The 16,802-nt window shown below is 55.9% G+C and overlaps 1 protein-coding gene across 1 annotated transcript in view; it reads right to left on the reverse strand.

Moving 5' to 3' along the window:
* KMT2D (lysine methyltransferase 2D) overlaps positions 1-16,802 on the reverse strand; it is a 42,599-nt gene that overhangs the window by 17,495 nt on the left and 8,302 nt on the right. The window contains exons 11-35 of the mRNA XM_077954009.1: positions 15,143-16,735; positions 13,939-15,047; positions 13,364-13,477; positions 12,918-13,028; positions 12,220-12,324; positions 10,872-11,053; positions 10,523-10,687; positions 10,328-10,437; positions 10,183-10,230; positions 8,687-8,908; positions 8,343-8,462; positions 8,131-8,244; positions 7,808-7,938; positions 7,575-7,722; positions 7,303-7,368; positions 7,019-7,129; positions 6,682-6,819; positions 6,500-6,584; positions 6,031-6,272; positions 5,859-5,932; positions 5,595-5,645; positions 3,664-5,475; positions 3,367-3,549; positions 3,154-3,290; positions 1,054-2,921 (exon numbers count right to left, since the gene is read on the reverse strand). Coding sequence (XP_077810135.1) covers positions 1,054-2,921; positions 3,154-3,290; positions 3,367-3,549; positions 3,664-5,475; positions 5,595-5,645; positions 5,859-5,932; positions 6,031-6,272; positions 6,500-6,584; positions 6,682-6,819; positions 7,019-7,129; positions 7,303-7,368; positions 7,575-7,722; positions 7,808-7,938; positions 8,131-8,244; positions 8,343-8,462; positions 8,687-8,908; positions 10,183-10,230; positions 10,328-10,437; positions 10,523-10,687; positions 10,872-11,053; positions 12,220-12,324; positions 12,918-13,028; positions 13,364-13,477; positions 13,939-15,047; positions 15,143-16,735 — 9,039 coding nt within the window. The remainder of the gene's footprint in view (positions 1-1,053; positions 2,922-3,153; positions 3,291-3,366; positions 3,550-3,663; positions 5,476-5,594; positions 5,646-5,858; positions 5,933-6,030; positions 6,273-6,499; positions 6,585-6,681; positions 6,820-7,018; positions 7,130-7,302; positions 7,369-7,574; positions 7,723-7,807; positions 7,939-8,130; positions 8,245-8,342; positions 8,463-8,686; positions 8,909-10,182; positions 10,231-10,327; positions 10,438-10,522; positions 10,688-10,871; positions 11,054-12,219; positions 12,325-12,917; positions 13,029-13,363; positions 13,478-13,938; positions 15,048-15,142; positions 16,736-16,802) is intronic.

Raw genomic sequence — 16,802 nt, forward strand, 5'->3', positions numbered from 1 at the left:
CTGTAATGATTAAATTGGACAAAAAGTGTGAAGTGCTCAGTAAACTGCTTGGCAAATAGTAATTACTCAATAAATGGTATTATAATTTGAGGTCTTTTTCAATCTGGCCCCCATATTACCTCACCAAAATTATGTCACTTACTTCACACTAAACAGTTTACTCCAGCCTAACTAATTCACTCACTGTTCTTGAAACACCCCATAGGTTTTCCCGCCATTACAGCCTCAATGAACTTTTTCACCTATCCCAATTTTTTTTTTTTAAAAGACAGAGTCTCGCTCTGTTGCCCAGGCTGGGGTGCAATGGCGTGATCTCAGCTAACTGCAACCTCCACCTCCTGGGTTCAAGCAGTCCTCCTGTCTTAGCCTCTCAAGAAGCTGGAACTACAGGCATGCACCACCACACCCAGCTAATTTTTATTTATTTATTTATTTTTGAGATGGAGTTTCGTTCTTGTTGCCCAAGCTGGAGTGCAATGAGGCGATCTTGGCTCACCAAAACCTCTGCCTCCTGGGGTCAAGCAATTCTCCTGCCTCAGCCTCCCAAGTAGTTGGGATTACAGGGATGTACCACCACGCCTGGCTCACACCCAGCTAATTTTTGTATTTTTAGTAGAGATAGAGTTTCATCATCTTGGCCAGGCTGGTCTTGAATTCCTGATCTTAAGTGATCCACCTGCCTCGGCCTCCCAAAGTGCTGGGATTACAGGCATGAGCCATCGTGCCTGACCTCAACTGCTTTTTTTTGCACCACTACTCTTCAAGTCCTAAGCTTTCAACTTCACTACAGCCACAAAGGCTCTGCTACTTAGGCTTCATTCATACATTCATTCCATTTATTCAAACATCTGCCATATGCCTAGTATATGCCAGAACTGTTCTCTCTTCTTAAAAGCTACAGTGTTTCTGCCTCTACCACTAGTATGATATTTAGCCAAAGTTCCTTGTGTCCCATCTTAAGTAGGGATTATTTGAGGTCTCCAGCCTCAGTGCCCATTTAGTGATAACAACGATCACCCTGAGTAACTTGGCTATGTTACTAGCCGAGGTTACCTGTATCTGGGAAGAAGCTGTTTGCCAGCTGCTGCTGCATTGCCAGTTGCTGTGGCTTCATGCACATGGAAGGTGGCATGGTGCCCATGGGCTTCTGTGATAGCACTGGCTGTGAACTCTGCTGGGGTACCAAGCCTGCCTGCCCTCCATGCTGCCCACTTAGCATATGCCCTTGATTGGACACCATAGCCATGGATGGAGCCAGGCGCTGTTGGAGGGCATGAGCTGGTGGCTGGGTAGGCATCAGTGGTTGGGGCAAGCCTGGCTGTCGGGCACCTCCAAGACCCAGGGAAAGCTGCTGCTGGGACCCAGCCAAACTGGGAGAAGAACCCTCATGTGGCAAAGACATGGCCTGGGCAGGGCCTGGTGCAGAGAGTAGGGAATGCTGCTGCTGCTGCTGTTGCTGCTGTTGTTGGGCAGGCTGCAACTGTGCTGAAAGTTGCTGCTTCTTCTGCAGCTCCTTCTTCTCATGCTCCAACAGGTCCTCAATGAGCAGGGGTAACTCGCTGGCTACCAGTGAGCTCTCCATCTTGTCTAGCTCATCCCCAGATGCTACAGGTCCACCAGGCAAGGTCAAAGCCCCACTCTCGAGCTCAAACTTTTCTAGCAGGGAGGATCCTCCTGGGCCACTCAGTGGGCTGGGGGTCAGCAGGTGAGCTGGTGGTCCTCCTGTGGCCCCAAAGGAGCCCTTCTCAGCTGTGTGCCCACTGCTAGAAAATGGCCCTGTGCCCATCCGGGTATCCCGGCTGCCCATCACGCTCTGTCCTGGCTTTAGCCCCAGGCCAAGGGAATTGGCAGCAGGTGCGGGCTCTACCTTGGGGGTAGCAATGGTGAACTGGCAAGGGGAAGGGTGGCGTCCACCCTCCTCCACCTTAGGCTTCACCTCAGGGAGCACAGATGCCAGGCGGGGCTCAGAGGCATCAGCAGCAGGAGGAGGGCGCTCCTCAGGGCCCAAGGGTCCTGGCTCCACCCCACGCAGCAGGGCCTCCCGTTCAGCCTTCTCATTAGCTGATTCTACCAGCCTCAGGTGCTCATTGAAGATGTCCTTCTTGTCCCCAGTGTCCAGCTCAGGATCAGTATATGCCAGCAGGTCAAACTCATCTCCATTGAGCAGGTCATCCAAGTGGGGGTCATTCGTCTCCAGGTTTTCTAAGGTGCCCAGTTCATCATCACCCTTGGCCACATCCACACCCAGACCCAGGTGAGCAAGCTCTTCATCATCCTCTAGGGCCTTGTGGGCATCAAAATCATCATCCAGCTCGGGATCCTCACAGGGTAACTTCCCAGCTTCCAGGGCCAGAGGAGTGGGGCGGCCAAGCTCAGTGCTCGAGGCAGGTCGGCTGACCAGCTCCAAGCCAGTTGGCAGGGTAGGACCCTTGGTGTGGGATGTCGGATGTAGACTGTTGTTCAATTCAGGGGCCGGTGGGGCTGAGGGTTTCTGTGGGGGAAGACCTGATACCGCCAGGCCCCGAAGCCCTTCAGGAGCCAGTCGGTGGGGGTCCTCACTTACAGGGTAAAAACGGGGTCTCTGAGGTGGGCCCTGACCAGGAAACGGAGTGCCCCCAGGTCCCAGTCCTTTCTGTACATTGTGCCGCAGCTCAATGAACTGGGCAGGACCAGCTGGACCAGGCACTGGTTCACCAGGGCCTGGCAGACGGGTGGGAATTCCCGCCAATGGGGAACCTAGAGCTTGGCGGCCAAGTTCAGGTACAGGAGTTGATGGAAAGCGAGCTGACATGGCAAATCGCATGGAGGTTGCTGCTGTTGCCTGTTGCTGCTGCCACAGTTGTTGCTGTTGCCCCTGTAAGGGCAGGGACCCAGGATAGGGTGCTCGCTGATAGAAAGCTTGGGAGCCTCCTACCAGTTGCCTGGAAGAATATACAGTAGTCAGTGAGATGAAATCAGATGAAAAGGAGCAAGAACATGGGCTTACGGCAGTGAGGAAGGATAGAATTAATGCAGTGAGGAAGAAACGGAATGAGGAAGAAGAGAAAGTGATACTGGAAAAGGATTAGTGCTACAGGAAAATCACAAGAGCGTGCGACAGTGATAAAATTCATACCCCTTGGTTTACCCCCAGGGAACCTCCTGGAGCCTCACCGGCTGTTCACATCCATAGAGGAAGGCGTGGCTGGTGGAGGTGGCCGGGAGAGTCGGTCATCGCCAGGGAAGGACCCTTGCCCCAGGATGGGGCCACTCAGCTTGCCTGGGGGCAGCCCCACAAGGTTGCTCTTGTCCTAGAAGAGACAAGGTAGATGAAGGTGGGGCAACCTTCAGTATCCTGGCCCCACTATCCCTTGTCACTCTACCTACCTGAGTCCCAGCAAAGGCGGTCTGGCCTCGACTCAGCTGCTCAAAGGCAGGGCTGCTGGGCTCAGCACCCCAGCTGCCTGGAGGTCCCACTGCTCCTGCAGCTGCTGCAGCTGTTTCCTTCTCCTGCCGCAGCGTGTTGCGCTGGATCTGCTGCCGAATCAGCAGCTCTCGTAGTCGCTGGCGCTGTGCAAAAAAAAAAAAAAAGCAGAAGAGAAATAAGCCCATTCTACTCTAATCATGGGGCTGACCCAGAGACAGCAGTGATATGTGGGGCTTAGCTCCACAGTATCAACTTACTTGCCGTTGCTTCTCCAGCTCTGTTTGGCTAAGGCCGGACATGCCTGGGTCCTGGGTACCTGGGAGTTCAGGTGTCGCCAAAGAGCTACCCATTCCAGCCCCTGGGTCTTCTCGCTTTTCGACAGGAGAGGTGATGCCTGATCGCTGTGAGGCTCCATGGGACAGGTAGGGGAGGGAGCCGTCGGGTGCAGGTGGTGGCAGAACTGACGGGGGGCGTAGCGGGGACAGCCCATAGCTCTCCCCTGTGGACCCGCTGCTGGGCCCCAGGGGGCTGCCCGATGGGTGGAAGTTCCCTGTGGCTACTGCGTAGTTTGTGCTTTGAGGCTTGCCCAAGGTGGGGCCGGGCCCAAAATGGCTGTTGATCCCATGGGGTGGCGGGAGACCAGGCTGAGGGACAGGGGGCTTTAGGGAAGGCTCCCCTACCGCCTGAGGGAAAGTGAAACGCATGGGAGAGGGGGTGCCCACAAATGCTCCCGTCCCAGGGGACCGGACAAAATTGGGGGGCTGCCCACTTGGGACCTTGGTATGGAGCTCACCTGCCGGCCCCGAGGGCAGGGCTGCTGGGAAACCCCCAGCCCCCAGCGAAGTGTGGGCTAGAGACCCAGCCTTAAAGGCAACTTCAGGGGGCTGGGGTCGGGGTGGCTTATGCAATGGGGCAAATGGGTCACGGGACTGAGGGCGTGAGGGTGGGCGAGAATAAGGGTCAGGGGACTGGAAGCGAGGGGTAACGGGGGATGGGCAAAAAGCTTCAGCAGACAGAGGACGGGGTGTCAGTGGAGACTGGGAGCTGGACTGGGACTGAGGACTGGCAGGCACTCGGGAGAAAGGGTCGGAAGGCAGTGAGCGAGGGGGCAGAGCACAGCAGCTCTCAGGTGGCGGAGGCTGGGGCCGAGGAGTCAATGGGGGCTGAGCATAGGGGTCAGGGTAGGAGCCAGTGCGAAACATGTCCGGGTGACTTGGAGGAGAAGGGGCCAAAGCCTGGGCAGGGGGTGGCTCCTGGGGCCTTAGGCCCAAGCCCGGGCTCTGGGGCTCTACCTGAGATGCCCGAGGGGTCAGGGGGGCTTTGAAGACATCAGGTGTCTTTAACTCCAGGCCACCCAGGTGGGGGCCTGAGGAGGGTGAGTCAACAAAGCCCAGGTTTGGGGGCCCATAGCTAGGAGAGGATGCCCCAAGCTCTTCCTTCTTCACCTCTAGGGCCTTCCGGGACTCCCCAAAAGGTGGGGGCGAGAGCAGGGGCTCGGAAGCCTTGCCTCCCCCTACCCCAGGGCTCTCAGGCACAGCCAAGTTATCCAGCGAGGGGCAGCGGGGTTTGAGGAATGGGTCAGGTGTGGAGGGCTGGTGTCGGGGGGTGCCAGGTGGGGTAGTGTGGAATTCCCCTGGCTGGCCAGTCCCAGGACGAGATGAGGCGCCCAGCATCGGGGGCTGCGCAGGGGCCCCCGTCGGACTAGGATAGGGGGGATAGGTGGGTGGTGCCGTGGGGAAGCGGGGCTCCAGGGGATAGGCGGGGGTCAGTCCAAAGGGGTCCTGTGAAGGCACTTGGGCGGGCACCTGGGGTGGGAGCTTGAGAAAGAGCTCACCAGGCGAGTCAGGGCCGGGCACCGAGCCCGCCGGCGGCTTCAGGAACCCGTCCGCAGAGGTAGACAAGCCGGCGGGGGTAGCGGGGCTGCCAATGAAAATGGTGGGGGCAGCAGCCGGGGGCGGGCTGCCCAGTGCCCCTGGCTGAGAGGGAATGCGGAGATGTAGGGCTGGTCGGTCAGTCTTACGGGCTATGTCGCCCACCTTGGTCTGCTTGTTGATCTGGCTCTCAGCCTGCTACAGGAGGAGACCAGGCACAGGGCAGTCAGGCTGCTGCAGGCAGGCCCCACAGCCCTCCACCCTCAAGAGAGGCCACCCACTAGAGGACTGCTACACCCCAGCCCAGTCCCACTCACCTTCTGCACCTTGTTGATGCGGTGAGCTGCCCGATTATCTTTGGCCTTTTGCTGAGAGATACAGGACACAGCCTTAGGGCCTAGTGCTTGGTCTCATGCCCCGCCCCCATACTGTACAGTGTTTTCACACTCCCTACCCAGAAGCTGATCCCTTCGGGCCCAGCTGCTTTAGGAGTGGGGAGTGGAAAGAACTGAGGTAAATTACCCAAAGATCCCTTCCTCCCTCTCAGTTCTCATGCTAACCCATGCTCCTTTCTGTCTCACCAGGTAGGGGGCTTTGTCAGCTGCTGGAACCTTTCTCCAGAGCTTCATAATTTGTTTGCAACGGCTTGACCAGTCTGGAGGGCAGAGGGAGTGAGTCAGAGGAGACTTGGCAGGCGACCCTTCCACCTGCCATGTTGCCAGGCTGTCTCCTTTGCCCTCGTCCCACAGGTACCTGGGTAATCTTGCTTGAGATTAGGAAAATTAATGTTGGCATAGAGCACGGGTGAGATGGTGGACAGCTGGCCCAACTCCTCATCCTTCTCCCAGCGCTGAAGACTCCGCTGGTTATAGGAGAGTCCGTCGCCCTCGCCCTCCGTGGTGGGGGTTGTGGGGGTGGAGGGCGTGGTGCCACCTGAGCCTGTCCAGGGGCTGTCGGGCTCACCGGGTTCCGGGCTAAAGAAGCCCCCGCGCTCCCTGGGGCGCAGGGGCAGAGAGTCACAGGGCGCAGGGATGCCAAGTCCCATCCCAGACCAACTGCCCAGAGCCTCAGGCCACTGCCCTGCCCCAAAAGAGGAGGGCCACTAACAAGGGAATGGGGAGGAACAGGGGAAGTGCAGGAGTCTGAAGGAGGCAAGGCATGAACTCAGATGGAGGGAAAGGACAACGGGGACTGCCCACGAAGTTTACACAGAGACACCAACCTAGAATCCAGGAACGGGGACTGGCAGAGGCCTGGGTAGGAGTCCATTGGGCTGCTGGAGGGCAGATTGCCCAAAGGGAGTCCACCTACAAGATGAACAGGATCAGAGAAAAGAGAGCGACTGGATCATCCTGGAGGCAAGCTTGGTTATGTCAGTCTTCAGACCACTCCCACCCGTATCACCTTGAAGAAAGGGTCTCTGCAGTGGCGTACGGCTGCCTTCTAGGCCAGGGGTTCCGCAACCCAGATGCTGCTCTCGTTCAGAGCCCAGAACATCCTTGAAGAGCTGCTGCAGGTCCTTGGATTCCATCTTGGGCAGTTCTGTGGGGGAATGAAGGATACTACTGAGGAAGACTGGGAAGTTCAGGTGACACAACAGGTCTACAAATGATCATGGCCAAGGAAGGTGCCCAGTACTCCCCACCAGAGAAGCTGTACAGATCATAGTCCCACAGATAGGACCTCCTCCTTCTCCCACAGAAAACCCTTATACACAAACAGGTGTGGGTCACAGCCTCACCTTCTGTGGAAATCCTGTCTAAGTCAGAGCTAAGCATCCCTTCACCCGGGGTGCCTGGCTTCTCAGGGTCACTGGGCACTGGAGATGCCTTCACGCCCCCATCCTCAGGTCCTGTAAATGCCAGGAGAAACCCATGGGTCAAGGCCAGTATGGGTCATGGCCACTCTGAACCACAGAGGCCCATGGGACAGTTTCTAGCCTCTAACCCCTGACAATGCTCAGGGGCATAGCAGAGGGACAGAGGCAAGGCCAAGACAGGACACAGTCCCCCTGGCAGCCCTCACCTGGTGTATCAGCTTTGCCCTCGAGGCCACGGGATTCTTCATCTGCAATATCTGGACCATCATCTCCTATGAGCAAGAGGCCCCACTCCAATCAGAGATGTCCTACGTCTGATGCCCAGAGCAGGTCTCCAGTCCCACAGCCCTACAGGCCAGGACCCTTGACCCCACACTTGACTCCTGGAGGCCAGTCCATTTCCCATCAAATAAGCTGCCAGCTCCTAAGCCAGAAGGAAGTCGGATTCTCTCAGACCACTTACTCCCACATAACTAACCTTTCTGCGATGTGGGGAGTTCCTTCCTTTCTGAGCCTCCATCTCCCTTGGCTTTTGGGGTTCCTAGTCCAAAGCTTGGCCGGCCCACCCCAACTGCAAAAAGGGCCTTACGGCTCAGGTCCAGCAGCTCCTTCCCAAAGAAGGCTTCCTGTGGGGCAGTCAAGGAGAAACAGGTTTCTTCATGCCCTACAGGGCACAGACACCTCCCTCACTGCTTGGAGCCTGAGACCAACCTGCAGGTAAGCAGGGAACATGTCCTCCAGTTTGCTCTTCTTGCGCCCTCGCCGCTGTTGCTTCTTCTTCTCATCCCCTTCAGCTAAGCTCTGCTCCACGGTACCCTCTGCAGGCAGGTCAGCAGGTATCACTGTGGACAGAACAGAAGTGTCACACTTGGGTTGAGGGCATGCTGCTCCCAACTTGCAGGGTGACACTTTTTGCCTACACTCTCCCACAACACCAGCTGGGTCTACCACCCTCTTGGCCCTTTCAATGAGTCCACCCACTGGGTCTCTCTAGCATTGCCCCACCTTCTCCCAGGCCCCACTGGTGCCCTCACCCGTCTCACCCTCGTCGGGCTGCCCATCCCCACTCAACACCTCCGCCTGTGCAGCTGGCCCCTTTTTCGTGCGTGTGTGGGATTTCCGCTGTCGCACCATGAAACCACCAATGCCTATGAGGAGGCAGAGCTGCGGATGAGAAGCCGCTGGGGGACCTATTGAGCTGCACCAAGCCACCCCACCACCCCACACACCCATCCCAGGACCTCACCAGGCCGATAGGGTTTACGCTTGCGTTTTTTGCTTTCCTCGGTCTCCTCTTTGCCAGGCTCCACATCAGGGCTGACAGGGCCCTCCAGTTTAATTTCGCACTCCATGTGCTCCACACCACCTGCATATGGTGACAGAAGAGATAGAGGCAGATCAGAACTATAGGCCCTTTTAACCTTGTCATCCTGCCATGGAGAGAGCTGAGGACCTTGCCTCAGAGCCACTTAGACAAGACCAGCAGTGCTTAAGGGTAACTGTGAGTGGCAATGTAGCCCCCACCCAACATCCCACTCCCAGAGGCATGCTCCCACTATTCTGCCACGCCCTAAGATTCCCCAAGCTAACCTTCACCCTTGAGCAACTCATCGGTGTCCAGGTCCCCATCCTTCTTGTCATCAGGACCAAGGGCCTCTGATGGCTCAGAACCCTCCAATCCTGCCTCGCCTGGGAGGCCAAGCCGTCCTCGCCGCTGGCGCCGCTTGTGCAGTGGTGACATGGTCAGGTTACGCAGCAAGGCCATGCCAGTTTCTGTCAGCCACACACCTTCGAAGCGAAAGTACTGGGGCTCTGCATTAGAGGAGAGTGTGTGATCCCTGGATGGAGGACCCAGGGAAACCAGAACTGCAAGTTTCAACCTACGTCCTTAGCTGAGACAAAGATAGTGACAAAAGTCCAGCTTAGGGTCTAACTGCTGGGGAGAACAGACCACCTAAGGCACTGGCTGAGGCCCGAGTTCTCTGTCAGTGACCCAGGGAGATTCAGAGAGGAACTGTAACTCAGAAGCCTGCCTTTGCTCATGATTAACCCTAGCGTCACTAGGGTGATTATCTTGCTGTCTGGGGCTATGAGGGCCCCTACTTGCTGAATGCCAGCACACAGTGTCCTAGATGCTAGGAGCAGTGCCATATCACGATAAAGGAGATGTCCCTGGCCCCTTTCACTGATAAAAAAGAGTTATGGGCCGGGCGCGGTGGCTCAAGCCTGTAATCCCAGCACTTTGGGAGGCCGAGACGGGTGGATCACGAGGTCAGGAGATCGAGACCATCCTGGCTAACACGGTGAAACCCCGTCTCTACTAAAAAATACAAAAAACTAGCCGGGCGCGGTGGCGGGCGCCTGTAGTCCCAACTACTCGGGAGGCTGAGGCAGGAGAATGGCGTGAACCCGGGAGGCGGAGCTTGCAGTGAGCTGAGATCCGGCCACTGCACTCCAGCCTGGGCGGCAGAGCGAGACTCCGTCTCAAAAAAAAAAAAAAAAAAAAAAAAAAAAGAGTTATGTTCTCGGCCGGGCGCGGTGGCTCACGCCTGTAATCCCAGCACTTTGGGAGGCCAAGGCAGGCAGATCACAAGGTCAGGAGATCGAGACCGTACTGGCTAACACAGTGAAACCCCGTCTCTACTAAAAATACAAAAAATTAGCTGGGCATGGTGGCGGGCGCCTGTAGTCTCAGCTACTCGGGAGGCTGAAGCAGAAGAATGGCGTGAACCCAGGAGGCAGAGCTTGCAGTGTGCCAAGATTGTGTCACTGCACTCTAGCCTGGGTGACAGAGTGAGACTCCATCTCAAAAAAAAAAAAAAAAAAAAGAGTTCTGAAGATGAAATTCTGGCAGTAAAGAGGCCATGGTGCCTGATGAAAGGAACACTGCCCAGGAAGCTGGAGAACTTGGTTCTAGTCGTAACTTTGCCACTAACTCACTAGGTAACCTTGGGCAGGCCACTTAACTTCTCTGGGTCTGAGTTTCCTCCTCTTAAAATGAGGAGATGAAGCTGGGGGGTTGGAGTTAGACCAGATGATGTCTGACGTCTGGTCTGGCTTTGGCATTCAAAATTTCTGTGACTCACCAGGCTCTTTCACCTTCATGGGCACCAGCTCTGGAGGTGCAACAGGTGCTATGGAGAGAAGGACAAACGGACGTGGCTGAGGTCCTGTCCCAAAGCAAGGTACCCCTGCCCGGACTCCTCCCCCTACCCAGCAGCTGGTACTCACCCACAGGCTTTACCACGTAGGGCTGGCAGGAGATACAGTCAAAGCCTTCATCGGCTGCCTGCTCCACATCGTCCTCTGTGAAGAGGCTCTCACAGCCAGCATGCATCCACCTGGAGAACAGAGACTGGAGGAAATGAGCTCAGGCAATGCGAGGCTAGCAACAGGGCCAACATGAAGAGAAAGGGATGTTCTCACCGTTCACAGTGACGGCACTGGATTAGTAGGTCCTCTTCTACATAAGGAGCATGACAGATAGGGCAGGTCACCAGGCTGGCACAGGGCCCACAGTGTGTGTAACTATTCTGCCATTCACAGTGGAAGCCAGGGGAGGCAGCCCCACACTGCATACAAGACACACACCTGGTAGGAGCAGGAAAACAGAGCCTGAGCACCCAACCTATCCAAAGTACCCAGAAGTCCCCTCACCAGGAACCGAAGCCACCAGCCTGGCCTCCTAAACCCAGCCTCTGTCACATACTCAACATCATATCCACTTTAACATCTCAAGGCCCCAGGGCTCCAATAAAGATCACAGTCTCCTTACCACTTGCACTTCCAGCCACCCTTGGGGACGGTGAGCAGTGGGGGGTCCAGGCAGTATGTGTGGTAGCTAATATCACAGTCATCACAGAGCAGCAGGCGTGAGGGGTCGGAGGCCTGGCCGCACACCTCACACACAATACACTCCACACAACGCCAGCCCTTAAGCAGCATCACCTTGGTGATCTGAGGCAGAAAATGGGAACTTCTCAGGGTGTGAAGTGGAAAGGAGGTGGAACTTCTTTTTTTTTTTGGGGGGGGACGGAGTTTTGCTCTTTTTCCCCAGGCTGGAGTGCAATGGCGCGATCTTGGCTCACTACAACCTCCACCTCCCAGGTACAAGCAATTCTCCTGTCTCAGCCTCCCAGGTAGCTGGGATTACAGGTACCTGCCACCATGCCCAGCTAATTTTCTTGTATTTAGTAGAGACAGGGTTTCACCATGTTAGTCAGGCTGGTCACAAACTCCTGACCTTGGGTGATCCACCTGCCTCAGCCTCCTGAAGTGAAGTGCTGGGATTACAGGTATGTGCCACCATGCCCAGCCTAGGAGGTGGGACTTCTAAGGGTGAGGCTGGAGGAACCTCAATGCAGAGACTAGGCCTCCATTTGAGCACAGGGAGACTTAGACAGAGCACCCTTGTCCCCAAAACAGTGACTCTAAACTTAGATTCCCAATGATCTCTGCTGATCAGAGAAGAGCTGCACTAGCCACTGCCTCATTGTGAATGGAATGGCAGTCTTTCCACTAGCCAAGTCCCTAAGAAGAGACTGTAGACAGAATTAGGTCCCCCAATTTTTCTTTTTTCTTTTTTTTTTTTTTTTTGAGACAGAGCTCACTCTATTGCCCAGGCTGGAGTGCAGTGGCACGATCTCAGCTCACTGCAACATCTGCCTCCCAGGTTCAAGCAATTTTCCTGCCTCGGCCTCCCGAGTTCCTGGGATTACAGGCACATGCTACCACACTCAGCTAATTTTTGTATTTTTAGTAGAGACAGGGTTTCACCATGTTGGCCACGATGGTCTTGAACTCCTAATCTCAGGTGATCTGCCTGCCTAGGCCTCCCCAAGTGCTGGGATTACAGGTGGGAGCCACCATGCCCGGCCATGTTGTTATTTTTTACAATGGACTGAATTATACCAGCAGGTCAGGGTCTACCACAAAGAAACTATGAAGTCCACCATGAGTTCCAAAGTATTTTTCCCCAAGAAAAGTTTGATAACCACTGGTGACTAATGAACAACATCTATGACCAATGGCCACTTTAAGAGGTCGTATGGCCAGGACAAGGAACTAAGGTAAGAAATAACTGACCCTATTTCCCAGCCTACACCTCTTGGGCCCGAACTCACCTTGCTGTTGACACAGTAAGGGTGATAGCACTGAGAGCACTGTGAACAGGCAAGGAGGTGGCCCTCTGCTCCCCGGCCAAAGCTGCCACATACCACACACATGTCCTGGGGAAACAGAGAGAAACCCGAATGTCCAACTAGATCTCCCCATCCCACTCAGATCCAGCCTACTATGATGCTACAACACTGATTTGCGACCAGAGAGTCAGGAACCCCATCCCACAGCATTAGGACGCTGTAAGCTACCAAGGGACCCTGCTCCTTCCTAGGATGCCTCACTCACCTAGTCAGGTCACTTGAATTTATAAAGCCTGACATGGGTAAAGGTAAGAAGAAATTAAAGGAAGATAAGATGGGGTAAAGACTGGTCAGGTGAGAATCACATATGTGACAAAATTCTATCAGCTTAAAGACTATTCAAGAGAGGACACATGTAAGTTCCCTAAGCTATAAACTTCATAGGGCAAAGACTTTTTCACTGCTATTTCTCTAGCTCCTAGCTTAGTGCCAAGCTCAGAGGAGACACTCAAGAGAAATGTGATGGATGGACAAACCAATGAACAACATGATTAGAATTCATGGTCTGTTTTCTCATTAGCTGGGTATCCCCAAAAGTAGGTCCAGTTTTCCCCATCAATTCTCTCATCAAAACACAAACATACACAATGTTCAGTGTGCCAGGTCTCACTGTATGGTACCTGCATTAGGACAAATTTGTCTGTGTTGGAGAAGAGAACCACGGTATTCTGCATGGTGTCGTCATCTTCTTCCTCCTCCTCCTTACTGGGAGAGCTATCAATGTCAGCAACCTGATGGGGAAAGAGTTGTAGAAAGTGAGGCAGATAAATCTGCCCCCACCAAGATACTTTCCTCTTTGGTGTTGGGGGAAGAAAGTGTGAACCCCTGGCTAAGATGAAGGCCAAAAGCCAGAAATAACGGACAGAACACCCCAGCTCCCAAACTGGGCCTCAGCCTGATAGCAGAGATTTCAGAAAAACCTGGGGGCCAAGTGGACAGGAATTCAGACACAGCCAGACAGGCCCTAGACAAGCAGGCAGGTATTCAAGCATGCAAGGGACTGGAAGGACTCAGAGGGTGCTAAAGCATGGTCGGGGGATGGGAGGAATAGGAGGCATCTCCTTACTACCAGAGTCTCAATGGAAGAAGCAGTTGACTTTAGTCGGGCCCGTCCTCTACCACGTCCTCCATGGGCTCCTCCACGAGGCCGGCGTCTTCCTGGGAAACTGCTGCTGCGACCCTGAGTGAAAGAAGGGGACAATGACAGGAGCATGTCAAGGGTTAGTGTGTTGGGTTTACACACTTGAACAGAAGAAGTGACAAATGGACACAGTAAGACAGGTAATAAGCCCAGGAGTCCCACTCAGGGCAGGGGAAAAGGCCAAACTCCCAGATATCAACAAGTGCATAGCTGTAGCCCAAACCCATTCTTTCCCTCCCAAGAGTGGCCAACATGGACGTGGAAAAAAAACGGTGACTTGAAAGAACCAAGTTTCTGGTCCCAATTCTACTACTGAGTAATCATGAATCTGGGCAAGTTACTCGTCCCTTCTATGTATTAGTATTTTCTCTTTAATAATTGGAATAAAGGATCTCCAAGTATAGGATTCACAAAGCAAGGTGGGAAAGTATCAGTGACACAGGACTATACCTCTGACAGGGCTAACTCTGATCACATCCCGCAGCTAGATAGTCCCTCACCTGTTTTATGCGGGAACGGGCTGGGGAGCTGCGCCGCCGCCCCTTCTCCCCCTCAGTTTTGCCTCCGCTGATAGCTGTCCCAGCATCGCACAATAGTGAATCATCAGTCTCTGGCAGTGAGTCGGTACAGAGCCGTAGGGAGCCCTCATCTCGGGCTGGACTAACATCTGTAGAGACCCCCAGCTCCATGGACAGGGAGCCACCCCCCTCCGGGTCAGGAGAGCCCAGGAGGGGCTCTGAGCCAGGAAAACTGGCACTGGCATCACCCTGGCTCAGATTAGAGATCTCATTAACGATGTCGGATTTGATGAGAGTGGGTGGTGTGGGGGCCACTGGTGCACGTGGCTCTTCCTGTTCTTCACATGGTGAGCCCTGCCCTGCTGTTTGCTTGCATTCGGGGTAGACCTCCATAGGGGTCACGGGGGCCAGCTCCTCAGGGTCCAGGAGCACAGGGGAGCCTTTAAGTTCACTAGCCAAACTGCCAGGGGTCTGTCCAGCCTCTGGCTGTGAACCCGGAGCATCAATCCCATCCAGAGGGGCTGTGTCTTCCCCTAGGCCAGAGAAGTCATCCAGGGCTGGGGCAGGGCTGGGGGCAGGGCAGGAGAGGTCCCCCATCGGGGAAGGGAGAGGACTGGTGGCACTGGGTTCCAAGGCTGGGCATTCAGGTTCTGGAACTTTCTCAGTCTCCATCTCGTGCAGCTCAGGCTCATCTGAGACCCCCACTACCTTCCCTATGGGACTCAATGGGGAGGGAACGGACAGTGGCAGGGCAGGAGGGGAGCACTGGGAAGGAGGGGAGTTTTGGGGAGCCAAGGAATGCTGAAGGAGTGGCGAACACTGAGGGGGAAGGGGCTCCATCAGGATGGGAGAAGCCGGCCCCACTGGGGAGCCTGGAGATGGAGGAAGGATCATAGGGGGGACAGGCTCAGGGTCAGTGCAGTTAGCTTCTGGTGGAGGGCTGATGGGTGTCTCCAGGATGGGGGCAGCCAAGGGTGACTCAGGGTCACTGTCCCCTTTGGCACCAAAGGGGTACTCTAACTCCCCCAAAGGAGACAGAGCCGGTGGGGCCACAGCTGTGATAATGGGTGAGAGTGGAGGAGGAAGGGGATCTGGAAGGAAAGAGAAAAAAGAAGGGCTCTTAGATCAGACATGCCATGAAGAGTTACAGCTGTTCCAGAGTAAGAGGGTACTAACTTTCCCTTACCTGGTGGCATCAGCTGAGGCGACAAGGATGGCTCCCCAGACGGGGACAAGGGCAGCTCCTCAGGCAGAGGGGACAGAGGTGGTTCCCCAGGCTCAGACAGGGCTGGCTCTCCAAGCAAGGGAGATAAGGATGGTTCCCCGGCAGGAGGGAACAAGGGCAACTCCTCAGGTGCAGGGCATTGGCCTGGCTCCTCGGGGTGCTCTTCAGGCCGAGGGGACAGAGGTGGCTCCTCAAGCTGAGGGGACAGGTGCGATTCCTCAGGCCGGGGGGACAGGCATGGTTCCTCAGACTGGGGGGACAGGTGTGATTCCTCAGGCTGGGGGGACAAAAATGGCTCCTCAGGCACAGGAGACAGGTGTGGCTCCTCAGTCTGGGGGGACAGGTGCAATTCCTCAGGCTGAGGGGACAGATGTGGTCCCTCAGCCTGGGGGGACAAGTGTGGCTCCTCAGGCACAGCGCACAGGCATGGCTCCTCAGGCTGGGGGGACAGGTGTGGCTCCTCAGGCTGCGGAGATAGGTGCGGCTCCTCAGGCCGGGGGGACAGGTGCGGTTCCTCAGGCCGGGGGGACAGGTGCGGCTCCTCGGATGGGGGGCAGAGTTGTGGCTCCTCAGGTAGTGGTGACAGGGGTGACTCCTCCAGCGGCAGGGACATAAGCGAGTCCTCAGGTGGTGGGGATGTGGGTGAGTTCTCAGGTGGTGGGGATGTGGGTGAGTTCTCAGGTGGTGGGGATGTGGGGGAGTCCTCAGGTGGTGGGAATGTGGGGGAGTCCTCAGGTGGTGGGGAGAGGCGTGAAGCCTCAGGTGGAGGGGACGTGGGAGACTCCTCAGGCGGTGGGGACAAGGGAGATTCCTCAGGCGGTGGAGACAGGCGTGACACCACAGGCAGCGGGGACAGGCGCGATACCTCAGGTGGTGGGGACATAGGTGATTCTTCAGGTGGTGGGGACATAGGCGAGTCCTCAGGTGGTGGGGACAGGCGTGATGCCTCAGGTGGTGGGGAGAGGGGAGACTCCTCAGGTGGAGGGGACAGAGGAGACTCTTCAAATGGTGGGAACAGACGAGATGCCTCTGGTGGTGGAGACATGGGTGACTCTTCAGGTGGAGGGGACATGGGTGACTCCTCAGGCGGTGGAGACAGGCGAGATGCTTCAGGTGGTGGGGAAGTGGGCAGTTCCTCAGGTGGCGGGGACAAGGGAGATTCCTCAAATGGTGCGGACAGGGGCGATGCTTCAGGTGGTGGGGATAGAGGCGTCTCAAGTGCAGGAGACGGGGGTGACTCTTCCAGTGGAGAGAAGGGCGACTCCTCCAGTGGAGAAAAAGGTGATGATTCAGGTGGGGGAGACAGAGGAGACTCCTCAGGCGGCGGAGAGAGGGGCGATTCCTCCGGCGGCCGGGACAGGTGCAATGCCTCAGGAAGCGGGGATGCGGGCGAGTCCTCAGGTGGTGGGGACAGGCGTGATGCCTCAGGCGGTGGGGATGTGGGTGATTCCTCAGGTGGTGGGGACAGGGGTGACTCCTCAGGTGGGGGCAGCAGTGGAATCTCCTCATTTAGGGGGGCCTCCAACTGGGGCTCAAGTTGGACCCCTGCTCTCCCTGCAGACACAACAACACGATGCTCCTATCTAGCTCAGATCTACCCCACAGGAAGTGCAGGGTCTGG

Source organism: Macaca mulatta, chromosome 11, assembly GCF_049350105.2.
Source record: "Macaca mulatta isolate MMU2019108-1 chromosome 11, T2T-MMU8v2.0, whole genome shotgun sequence".
Lineage (NCBI taxonomy): Eukaryota > Metazoa > Chordata > Mammalia > Primates > Cercopithecidae > Macaca > Macaca mulatta.